The sequence below is a fragment of the Aquarana catesbeiana genome, linkage group LG06, assembly GCF_042186555.1.
Source record: "Aquarana catesbeiana isolate 2022-GZ linkage group LG06, ASM4218655v1, whole genome shotgun sequence".
NCBI classification, from domain to species: domain Eukaryota; kingdom Metazoa; phylum Chordata; class Amphibia; order Anura; family Ranidae; genus Aquarana; species Aquarana catesbeiana.
The window spans coordinates 109,767,059-109,779,866 of record NC_133329.1 but is presented as its reverse complement, the minus strand read 5'-3'; the positions used below and the strand labels follow the sequence as shown (position 1 = coordinate 109,779,866).

At 42.2% G+C, this 12,808-nt stretch overlaps 1 protein-coding gene across 2 annotated transcripts in view; it reads right to left on the bottom strand.

Moving 5' to 3' along the window:
- Positions 1-2,263: 2,263 nt before the first annotated feature.
- The window catches only part of LOC141148862 (lysosomal dipeptide transporter MFSD1-like), a 32,425-nt gene continuing 21,880 nt past the window's right edge, over positions 2,264-12,808 (bottom strand). For both annotated transcript variants that reach the window (XM_073636676.1, XM_073636675.1), the window contains exons 7-14: positions 11,492-11,650; positions 10,683-10,798; positions 9,964-10,064; positions 9,766-9,877; positions 8,408-8,545; positions 7,221-7,360; positions 6,461-6,572; positions 2,264-5,045 (exon numbers count right to left, since the gene is read on the bottom strand). In XM_073636676.1, coding sequence (XP_073492777.1) covers positions 4,929-5,045; positions 6,461-6,572; positions 7,221-7,360; positions 8,408-8,545; positions 9,766-9,877; positions 9,964-10,064; positions 10,683-10,798; positions 11,492-11,650 — 995 coding nt within the window. In that variant the 3' untranslated portion in view covers positions 2,264-4,928. The remainder of the gene's footprint in view (positions 5,046-6,460; positions 6,573-7,220; positions 7,361-8,407; positions 8,546-9,765; positions 9,878-9,963; positions 10,065-10,682; positions 10,799-11,491; positions 11,651-12,808) is intronic.

Sequence of the window (12,808 nt, the reverse complement as noted above, 5' to 3'; positions counted from 1 at the left end):
CGGCGGCCATTCACTGTTCAAAAGCCGCGCCGCCTCCTCGTCCAAAAAAATCAATTTCCCAGCAGTCAGCGGTCAGCCAATCACGGACATTCTCTCATCCTCATACCACAGACGAGGATGAGAAAAATGTCCGTGATAGGCTGTACACTGACTGCCTATCACAGACAAGGAGGCGCGGCTTTTAAACTGTGAGAGCCGCTGCCGAGTGCTATGTAGCACACGCTGGCCGCCGTCTGCCTGCATGACACGCTGATCATGTAGGCAGACGGCGGTGACTCGTGTATAAGTCGAAGGGGGCACTTTCAGCCCCAAAAAAGGGGCTGAAAAATTCGACTTATACACGAGTATATACGGTATCTGCTCAGTAAAGCTGAAAACTCCTACCTGTTTTTACAAATCTTATTCCAGGCGCCTTGGCCGATCGGACTACCGAGGGGTTCCTTTTCCCAAACTCCTTTTGCATACAACCGATGGAATGGTAAAATCACTGACCGATCGTTCTGCAAAGTCCTTGTTAAAGATTTACCTGTGTTTCATCAGAATCGGCGAGCCATCAGAAATTCTAACCACCATCTTGCTACACCCCACACTTGGCCACAGGAAAACATACAATGAGAAGGCGGGAAGCGGACCTCTCGTTACGCCCAATGGAGTTATACATTTCACTGTTATTTTTAACAGTTAAGTCACACGGAATTGTAAATACTATATTTCACAATATAAGCTGAGTTTGCTGTTAAAAATACACATTTCACTGTTGACTCCATTAGGTGTAACAAGATGTCTGCTTCCCGCCTTTTCACTGTGGCCGAGTGTGGGGTGTAGCAAGATGGAGGTGACGGAACGTCACTTCAGTTACAATTTCTGACAGGTCGCCAATTCAGATGAAACACCTGCCCAGGAGGATTTTCCAGTCCACCAAACACTTCAGTTTATTGTTCTAAGCCCACCTGTTGAGGGATATTTTCTGGCCCCCAAAATGAGTTGGTTTAATTTCATCTTTTTAAATGTAACTGGTTTAATTATTGACCTTTCAAGACATTGGTTTGCTGCTCTCAATGGATTGATTACACAAGGTTTTTTAATGCTATCCATGTCCCTGCTGAAGGGATCCACCCTACTGGTCCTGGTGACCATCCATGATCTCCAGTGCTGAAAACTGACAAATCCAAAATATTTGTCACAGGAATTGGGGGGACATTTCTCAATGTTGAAAATTCTTCTCCCTTCGGGTAGAGGTAAGGCGAGAAGTATAAGCTGCTGCAAGTGCTGGCTGTAAACTGGACCTGTACTGTTGGCAAAAAATAATAAGATTAGAGAGATTAGAGGACTCTCACCTCGGTGGGGGGGGGGGGGGGGGGTTACTTTGTAAACAAGGGTCTGTAGCAGCCAACAATGAGAAGCCTTTCACCTCTTTGTTAAAAAAAAATATCAACTGAATTAGTTGTTATAAGATTGAAGATAGGACTCATCCTTTGCACAGGTTGTTCGACAAGGTTGATCTTAGTGCAAGAAGTGCACCTAGTACATAAAGTGATGAGTGAATTACAACATATTATGGCCAAAAGCAATCATGCTCCTCTAAGTTTGGCACTCACTCCAAACACTCTGATCACTTTGTGGCTGAAATGCCTTATTCTTTCACCTTTTTTTTTTTTTTTTTTTTTTTAAGAGGACAGTTCCATCCAAAACAAATTTAATTATGGAATGGTTACACTTTAATACCAAAAGTATTGGGACACCTGCCTTTACACACACAAACTTTAATGGCATCCCAGTCTTAATCCGTAGGGTTCAAATTCTGAAATGCCTTATATAATGGCTACATCAGATGGCTGCTACTGCTATCTTTTTTTTTTTAGAAGAGAATTCCACCCAAAACAAATGTCATTGAGTGGTTGCTCTTACATGCCAGCTGCAATATAACCAAACAGAATCCCAGATATTGGCCAACTGCTGGATTAACCACAATGCGGAATAACCAATATGGCTTTGCAGTAGAAGACAGAGGCAGAATTACTTTAACCGCTTCAGCCCTGGAATATTTTATCCCCTTCCTGACCAGAGCACTTTTTGCGATCCGGCACTGCGTCGCTTTAACTGCCAATTGCACGGTCGTGCGACAATGCACCCAAACAAAATTGACGTCCTTTTTTCCCCACAAATAGAGCTTTTGTTTGCTTTTGGTGGGGTATTTGATCACCTCTGCGGTTTTTATTTTTTGCGCTATAAACAAAAAAAAGTGACAATTTTGAAAAAAAAAAAAAAAAAAAAAAACGCATTATTTTTTACTTTCTGCTATAATAAATATCCCCCAAAAATATATATAAAATTTTTTTTCCTCAGTTTAGGCCGATATGTATTCTTCTACATATTTTTGGTAAAAAAAAAAAAAAAAAAAAATTCGCAAGAAGCGTATATTTATTGGTTTGCGCAAAAGTTATAGTGTCTACAAATAGGGGATAGTTCTATGGCATTTTTGTTTTTTTTTTGTTTTTTTTTTTTTTTACTAGTAACGGCGGTGATCTGCTGATTTTTATCAGGACTGCGACATTATGGCGGACACATTGGACACTTTTGACACATTTTTGGGACCATTGGCATTAATACAGCGATCAATGCTATAAAAATGCATTGATTACTGTAAAAATGTCACTGGCAGTGAAGGGGTTAACACTAGGGGGCAATCAAGGGGTTAATGTGTTCCCTAGTGTGTGTTCTAACTGAAGGGGGGAGGGGACCGTGCAGGGGAGATGACAGATCGCTGTTCATACTCTGTATGAACAGACGATCTGTATGTTCTCCCCTCAGAGAACTGGACACTGTTTACACACACAGATACCGGTTCTCCGTGTGTCAGTGGCACTCGCATCAGCTTGGGGGGGGGGGTGAGCACACTGCTAGTGGCCACAGGGCGAAGCGACGTTACATAACGTTGTTTCGCCCAGCCGTGACATGCTGCCGCAGTACAACTTCGGCGGCTGGTCGACAAGTCGTTAAGCATGGGTGCTCTGTGGCTTTCCAGCTCTTGGGAAATTACAAGTCCCATGAGGCATTGCAAGGCTGACAGTTACAAGCATGACTCCCAAAGGCAGATGAACCCATCAATTTCAACTGTAACCTTACGATAATCAAGCCTGCTAGAATGTTTTATAGTAGGGCCCTTGCTCTGTGTGGGAGCAGTGTTCTCTCTGCAGAGGTGCAACACCAACCAAGGTTGTCAAAGGATAATAAGTTCACCTTTACAAAAAGAATAAAAAATGCATTTTTTTTTTTACATGCAAAAAAAAAAAAGGCATTTATTTTTTTTGTAATGGATACGTAAAGCATTGTACCCACAATCAGAAAATCTTGGGTGTAATGCCACGGTCCTGCAGACTGTCTGTGTATCTGTCTGCCCGTACCTCCGTTATGGTCAGGCAGTTACATTGTGACAGGAAAACTTCATGAACTACCACAGCGCTCAACAGTGCCCACAATGGCTGTCTGACCTTGTAGTTTTCCCATTCACAGAAAACTGTGCATGGATGATGTAGCCAGAGCTCCGCAAATTGTGACAGCTAGCAGGGGGAGGGGTGGGAGCGAAGAAGATCCCCCCACTACCTCTCAGAACAAGGGAGCGGGGGCTGGTGCATCTGTAACATGTTACACCCTGAATATGGGTGTAACATGTCAGAAAACGTGAACTTAGCTCTTACAGTTCACTTTCTTTAGAAGGCAGCCACAACCTGGATAGAAAAGATCATCCCCTGCTGGCATTCTGCAGAGAAGGACCTTTGCTTTCTAGTGGAAGCAGCAGTTTCCCTGCAGAGCTGCAGCCAAACAGGATTTGATCACCTGCAAGGTTTTCATTGCTACCAACATCACGGTGGATTTCCAGAAGAATATATGAACAGTGGACACCAGAAAATGGGCACAATCAATCCAGCTGACAGCAATACCCTGTGTGTCAACGAGACAGGAAGTAAAATGGAATAGGGAAGAAAATTACAGGCCAGCTAACTCATCCCACTCCTTTCAATCAAGCCGTACAAAATGTATACACCCTGCTAATAGTAAACGTCTCTAGCTAGCCCATCCAACCACAACACTCATTCAGCAAAGGTGCAATTTGTACTGACTGTAAAATTTGTAATTAATATAAGGATTCTAGGGGGCAAGTTAAAAAGCAGCAGTACGGCCATAAAAAAAAAAAAAAAAACAAACAAAAAAAAAAAAACACACAACACACTGCTTTACAGGCTGTGGGGATCAATATACAACAGAAAGTAGTGATAGCGTCAGGTTTCCTGAACTGTAAAGTTTTTGCTGGCACAAACCCAACTACGTTGGTGACAGTGGTGGTTTGTAAACAATTTCCCGGCCGCTACAGCAGCCGGGAATCTGTTTACATTTTTACTCCTGGCTCCCAGCTTTGTAGTAGAAGTGTGCAGCCTTCCAGTCACTTCTACGTGGCACTGGCTTACAAGTGTCATTATGGTAAATACAGCCCGGCACATGGATGGGAGTTGTGTCTACTGTTTCCTCAATTATTACACCTAACACTTCTGCGAACTTGTATAGGGAAATGATAACTGATTTGCTGAGCAATACTATCACTGCCCTGCCTTATGTATTGTTGATTAAAAAGGAGCTATGGAGGCATTAAATGCACCGGTCATGTGATAAAAGATGCCGGCTGCCATTGCTGGTCCTTTTCTGCAAATGCTAATTGTCTGTTTTTAGCACCAATGCTTCCATGACCTGGGCCAGCAAGGCAGCAAATGATAATCAGAAATCCTTAAACCCATACTTGTTTCCAGTCTGTGACTTGAAAGAGTGAAGACCAGGGTCAGCATGAATCTAGGGAACTAGCATTTTCAGGAGATATCCGCAAAAGCAACCTTCGTATATATCTCATAGCGGGTTTCCTTTACTGTGAGACTAATTTAGTTGATAGAGTTGCGATCATCCTCATCATTCAGGAGAGATGTTCTGTCAGTGTCATCTCTAGATTCGTGCTCCATCTGAGGTCTTCGCTTTGACATCTTGTTCAGTGTGCCTCCCTGGTGACATGCAGAAAGGAGAGATCAGCAAAAGACTTAATACATGGTTATACTTGTCACGAGTCACTCAGCAGTGCAGACTGCTTGCCTTATGCCTCGTACACACGTTCCGATTATCGTACAACGTATCGGTCGCATTTTGTTGCATAAAACTAATATCGAATACAACAGTGCAAAATCTGCTCTACAAAAAGTATGATTTTTGTCGTACGATTCTGGAAAAACCTTCTGCTGTGCATAGCTACGTATTTGAAATGATGTCAAATACGTGTGACCCATGTGTCCTTCTGTTTTTTTTTAGTGTTTCTGATCATGTGTGGTGTTCGTCTCTCGATCTTTAGCAGACGCACACTGTACTGATTAAAATGATTGTCGTATGATGGGCTGTCGTCCAAACAAAGTTTTCGTGTTTGTCCCTTTGGATTTTGTTGGACGGACTGTCGTGATCGGCTGTTGAAAGCTGTGTACTAACAATCAGATTATCGAACGATCAATCCGAAAGCGATTTTTATCATCCGATAATCGGAACGTGTGTACAAGGCATCACAGTTTCTGTTGCCAAGAAAACAATAAACCTCCCTCAATGAAAGGTGTGTGTCACCACGACTACAGCATTACTGCCCCTGAGCCATCGGCTTTTTGCACACCTGCTCCAGTACCTGATCATGTTATCAAATGCAACTTTTCATGATTATATCATACCAGTAATCTGTAGCTGTATAAAGTATTGTAGCCAGCAGTAGACTGCCACAGAAAATAACCCAGAGAGAGACAAAACTGCAGGTGTGAACGGACTCTAATGCTGACCATGTGCATAGATACATTCATCTGATGTAATGATCAATTAGATCAAACTGTCATAACTTTCAGAAATCAATTAGACCAACACATTCTTTGATTAGTACACAAAATCAATTTTCTATGCAGGTATTGGTAGATTCCCTGTGTTCTATACAGTGGCTGGTTGCGCTCATTTTCCTATATAGTGTCTACTTGCGCATATCATTCTATAGAGTGTTTCAGAGTTCTATGCAGTCATGAATCGGCGGTCTAACTCTAACAGCTACTACCTGTTTCTTCAAAGCAGAAAGTAAGCCGGCAACTCGATAACTCCTTGGTAATATCCTTTGACTACATCATATACACAGGATCAATACTGACATGTTTGGCTATTACAGCCTTATTCATAGCACTCAATGCTAGGAGTAAAGCTGTAATAGCTGAAACAGGTCAGCATTGATCCTGTGTATATGATGTAGTCAAATAAAGGATATTACCAGGGAGTTATTGAGTTGCCGGCTTACTTTCTGCTTTGGATGTTCGAACATGGGAGTGGGGATTCCCCAGCCTAAGCACAGAATCTCAGCAAGTATTTCTTGTGCGGTTGAGCTTGGGTATCTTCTACTTGTAATTACCTGTTTCTTATCCACTATGTTTAAAATCACAGAGGTCACTATACAAGCAATGGTATTCGCCAACATGAATATCATCATATGCTGCCAGCGCCACAATGGGATTTTCGCTTCACTAGAGACAGAAGGAAATCGAATAATTAGAACTGAACAATTTCCACCATGACTTTATCAACATTGTATTTACAAAACCCCTTTACCCTTATGTTTATACAAACTTCCTGGGCAGCACATTGGCTAAGGGGTTAGCACTTCCTCCACCTGGCAGCACTAGGGTCATTGGTCTGAATCCCAACTATGGCACTACCTGCCTGGATTTCGCATGTTTGGCATGTTCTCCATGTGCCCGCGTGGGTTTCCTTTGGGTATTCCAGTTTCCTCCCACACTCCAAAGACATGCTGGTAGGTTAATTGGCTCCTGTCTAAATTGGCCCTAGTATATGTATGTATGTATGTATGAATGTGAGTTAGGAACCTTAGATTGTAAGCTCCTTGAGGGCAGAGATTGATGTGAATGTACAAAGTAAAGCACTGCATAATTTGAACAGCACTATATAAGTACCTGTAATAAATAAAATAAATACGTCTTCCCTGCACCAATAAGATACAGGTACAGTAATTGACCTCTTCACAAACAACACCTACCGCCTATGTGTGTATGATGGTAGCAAGATTGTTAAAGTATAAGCTACACATGGACAGGGACTGATGTGATGGTTCTATATAAAATATCAATGCCATATATAGATATTTTTGGACACACCTGGATTTAGTTCCAAGGATTCTGCCAACAATAAGATTAGAAGTTCCAATACCAATCATCTGCACAGAGGTAGCCAGGCCCATGGCTGTTCCGAGGGTCGCTTGTGGGACCACAAGAGGGATAGAGGGCCACATACTGGCCTGAGGGTAGAAAACAAACATCATCAGCTGGGAAGCAGGTGAACGCTGGATGTAGTAATATATTAGGGTCATAAAAATTAACCAACACTCATTTTAACATAAAGCTGTACTACCAGTCTTTATGGACCATCAAATTAAGAATAACTAGGAAACAAAATATTTCTTGGAGAAATGCAGCTCCAGGTCCCTTCTTGTACCACTCAAATAACCAACAGTCTAGAAATTGGGTCATGCAATCTCTGTGAAAGGGTTAATTTAGCCAATCTGACCTATACCTTCCACAGCGATCACATGACCAAATTCCTAGTCATTTTAGATGCATACCGTCAATAAGTGCAATACAGTATGAAACTAATCCTGTAACCGATTTATCTTTGCAATATTTTCAGGATCCACCTGGCTGCCTGACTGACAGCTGACTCCGCCTTTCACCGCATCGCAGAGAGCCAGAGCTAGACATGCCCCCCTTTCCAGAGTTCAGCATTAAAGTCATATAATTTTTTTTAAAAAAAAACAGGTTTCACAATTATCTGCAATCCTAACACCATCCCAAAAAAATTCAATCATGTAGGCTGACTTGGGATCAAAAACTACCCTTTCGTGGACTTTGCCAGAAACCCATAAGTCATAATTTCACCTTTGTCTTCCAAATTCACTTAGGGTTGAGATCCAGCTCTCCCCAAAGGGTCCTATCCCCACTACCAGCCAACCCTATCCCCTCTCTACCTCTCTCCCTTATCTTATATCCCCCTAATTGTATTATTCCCCCTTGATTTCTCCAGTTAAGGTAAACTTCCTCTCCACTTGCCAGCAATGACACTCCACTCCATCGATTTGCTTTACACCCAATACCCTTACACACTGGATGACTGGCTGATTTTAGGAACTTTCACATTTCCCAGAGCTACCTGTCCATGATACCTTTTGACTTGACAGAATTTACCCTGATATTGTCATCTGGTACAGTAACTAAATTACACCCACAGGCTTACTTAAATTGTCCTTGTGAATGGCATGCTGTAATTAGGGGAACCATTATAGCCTTACCGCAGCAAAGGAATATGTCACCCCGAGCCACAGGGTAGAGACCAGCGGAGGGACAAAGGTAAAAGCCAGGAGAGCAAAAACTGGCAACGTGAAGACCGCACAAAGGACAGCCAGTATCCCTCTCATGCCCACATAGTCCTGAAAGAGAAAAACACTCTGATGTAGGCCAAGCAACAAGGGCACAGAACCTGCATGTATAATCAATGCAATGGCAAAAAGGTTTACTAATACCAATTCCCTTGTTTTTGTTCCTGCAAAGTACATATGAAGAAGTACAGTGGATAAGTGATTAGCACTTCTATCTAGCAACACTATGGTCTTTGGTTCACATACTGACTATGGCACTACCTGCCTGGAGTTTGCATGTTTCCCTTTGCCTGCATGGGTTTCCTCCCACACTCCAAAGACATGCTGGTAGGTTAATTTTCTCTTGTCTAAATTGGCCCTAGTATGTGTATGTATGAATGTGATTTGGGGACCATAGATTGTAAGCTCCTTGAGGAGAGGAACTGATGTGAATGTAAAATGTACATGTAAAAGCGCTGCTAAAAATTGACAGCGCTACATAAATACCTGTAATAAATAAAATAAATTATGGATCTTCTTTAATGCGTCCAATCACAAGTCATCTTTGTGACTTTAGAAACCGAATTCCATATTGGTTGCTATAAGTTGCAGCACTGTGCCATCATTGCCATTTTCTGCACTGCTATAAAATTTCAGAATTAAAGTGAATGTAAAGACAAAATCTTTAGCTCTGGAAGGAAAGGGTTTGAAACCCTGTCACGTTTTTATTGCCGTCTGTGTTCCATCTGGGAGGATACCCCAGTCTATTCATCCTGGTGATCGTTGTCTATGGTACAGAAAATTATGATTAAATCAAATTTTTTGAGCTGGCACAGAAGAGAGGGAAAATCTTCCAATAGAGACACCTCTCCTAGGGACAGCTAGCAAAGTGAGAATCCCCCCTCGCTTTGGAGACACAACCTTTTACTTTCTGCCATGTCTCTGGGACAGGAAGTAAAAGGAAATCCCCCAGAAAATACACAGACAGGAAAATATGAACCTGACAAAAAAAAAAAAGTTGGCTTTACATAGCATTTAAAAATGAATCAATACATTTCAAAATGATGGAAAGCAAAAGCTATAGAGATTATAATGAACATTTCCGATTATGTAATTCAGAGTCAACTTCCAACCACAGCATTAGGGGCACTATGTTCTGATTACCGGTATGTTGACAAAAACCACATGGTCCAAATATGATCTACATGCAGGTTGGGTTGCAGCCACAGTGCAAATATGACAACACAGCCCTGTATCAGACAGCTGCATAAAGGATATTACACGACACTTACAATCAGTATTCCCACAATTGCAGATAGTACCAGAGAGCTGTCATATACAGCTCCCGCAATATAGGACGCTGTCTGCTGGTCATATCCTGGGTATTTGTCTTGAATGAATTTGCTGGGGAATTAGGGAAAACAAACAGTGTTAGTCTTTAACAAGGAGAAGCGCTCACAATCTAGAGATATATGCAGCAAGGTATTTACCTGGCATCTGCCACAAATGGAAAGACCCCATTATAGAAGAACATAATGGTAAGGACTAGCAGCCAGTATCGTAGTGGTAATCGCCGAATGTCCTGCACTCGCTGTACAGTGAGAAGAAAAATAAATGTCACTTTCAGTTATTACTACCACCTAATACAGTAAAATCAACATGCCATACTGAAAATTATAAGCTTAGCTCCTACTTTAGAGTTTTCCTCTGTTAGAGAGGTTGAGACATCACAGTGGTCCTCTATCCTTTTACGGTTTTCTTTCTCCTCTTCTAGCCCATTTTGGGTATTTTTCTTTTTATCACTTTTTTCCCCCAATTAATGATACTTTGCACTACAATGCTCCAGCTGCTTTTCGATACTTGAATATCTGCATTATATATTGTCAACGTGTACTCTATGTTGCCTATACTACTGGCCTCCGTTGAGGCACCGCTTCATGGACTAGGCCTGATTGTCAAAGTTATTCAGCATGTCCTTCATATGCTAGGATTACAACCTGTAACTGCTCCTTGTAAATGAAAAATCTAATAATCTAATAAAAATTGTTATAGAAAAAAAAAATACTAATGTTAGCTAGCTGGATGTGGGCTGGAACAAGACAGTGGGCCTGGGAGAAACCAGAAGTAGAAATTTGGCCCTAAACATAGGTGGTGCAAAGGTTTGTGGGAAATCCACATAAATACCTGGATTGCGGGAACTACTACTTACAACTTTTTTGGACGCTTCTTGGATGGTTCCATCAAGACCCAACTGTTTCATGCCCACTTTATCTAATACACTGACAGTGACAGCGGAACAGAAACCCAGGACACATAGAATGGTTCCTGCAAACAAACACAGCTAAATAAGCACTGCAAGAAATCTCCTATGTTGTGTATGCCACAAAACAAAGCACCTGTGCCAATATGGTGAAAGTAGCTGCTTTTTGACAGAGGGATGGCAAGCCAAGTTTGGAGCAGTGTGGACAAAGGGGACACCAGCTGGATCAGACCACGTCAGGGGTCACCAGCTGGATCACACCGGGACAGGGGACAGCAGCTGGATCACACCGGGACAGGGGACAGCAGCTGGATCACACCGGGACAGGGGACAGCAGCTGGATCACACCGGGACAGGGGACAGCAGCTGGATCACACCGGGACAGGGGTCACCAGCTGGATCACACCGGGACAGGGGTCACCAGCTGGATCACACCGGGACAGGGGTCACCAGCTGGATCACACCGGGACAGGGGTCACCAGCTGGATCACACCGGGACAGGGGTCACCAGCTGGATCACACCGGGACAGGGGTCACCAGCTGGATAGGACTGAAGAAAGGGCACCAACTTGATAAGACAGAAAAGAGGCACCAGATGGATCAGACTGAGACAGGGGGCACCTCCCTGTCCCAGCCTGACCCGGCAGCATGACCGTTCACTGTAGTACTGAGCTTGAATTTGCATTCAGTTATTTTATCTTAATAAAAAACAAACAGACTCAAAACAATTATAGGTTACCTTTAAAAAAAACACTCACCTCCCCAAAGTGTCCACTGGATTCCAAAGTGAGCTTCAAACCTCTGTGTGAGGAAGAAGTTGAGAACACTACCCAAGCGGGAGAATGACAGGGTCAAACCAAAGGCCAGTGCCAGCTCTTTGCCTTTGAACCAAAAGGCTGTGATACGATTCTGTACAACTGAACATATCAAAGAAAACCAAGTTAACATTGGTGGGCATTGGGTGCAACAAAAATCATCTATTGTCCATTTATACATACACCGTCATGTGAAAAATTAGATACACTGCATGAAAATTGTTGACTTCTTCAAACACACTTGAATAGGCAAGCATTGGGTCTTTTATTCAAACAGTGCCTACGGATGAACAGTTGCATGACCAGCCTGTTTCAAAATCCTCTTACAAAATGTCAATGGAAATCAAAATCACAGCTTTGACTAGGGCAGTCTGTAATCTTCTATTTCCTCTTTTTGAGCCATTCATGAATTTGCTAGCGTGCTGATTATAATGTTGAAAGACTCATTTCCACTTCAACTTTTGCACAGATGGCATCACATGCTCATTAAGCACACTTTAATATGATGCAGAATGTATAGCTGACTCAATGAAAGCAAGATGCCCATGTCCTGAAGAACCAAAGCAACTCCAAACCATAAAACATTCCCACAACCATGTTTTGCAATGGTTATAAGGTTCTTCTCTTAAAATACTGTCTGTGGTTGGCATGTCTACTGTTACTGAGACCAAACATCTATCATTAATTGATCATTCTTCAACATACTGAAGAAGGCCTGGTTTCAGCCTATATGTTCAATTGTAAACTGTAATCTTGCCTGTTCTTTTTGGACAGGAAAGGCTTTTTCTTAGCACAGCTCTCATGCAGGTTGAATTGGTGCAATTTAATTGTGACTGTAGATGCATGTACTTTGACCCCAATTGTTGCAAGTTACCTAAATACCCGCTATGAAATACTGGGGTTCTTGCAGACTTCTTTAGCAAACGTTCAGCTCTTGGGCTTACTTTGTTAGGTTCGCCAACCTTGGACAAATGAGCAATTTTGTTACAATCAACATAACTTAGATTATTTTCCCTACAGTGGAATGATCAGAATATTTGGCAATCTTTTAAAATCCTTTGCCAGACTCACAGGCATCCATATTCTTTATGAAGAGCCTTGGAGAGCTATATTAATCTCGGCATGATGACACCACACAGATGAATAGCAAAGAAAACAACAGACCCTAGATTTATTACAGGTACTTATATAGCTCCATCAATTTATGCTGCGCTTTACATACACAGTGGGGACGAAAAGTATTCAGACCCCCTTAAATTT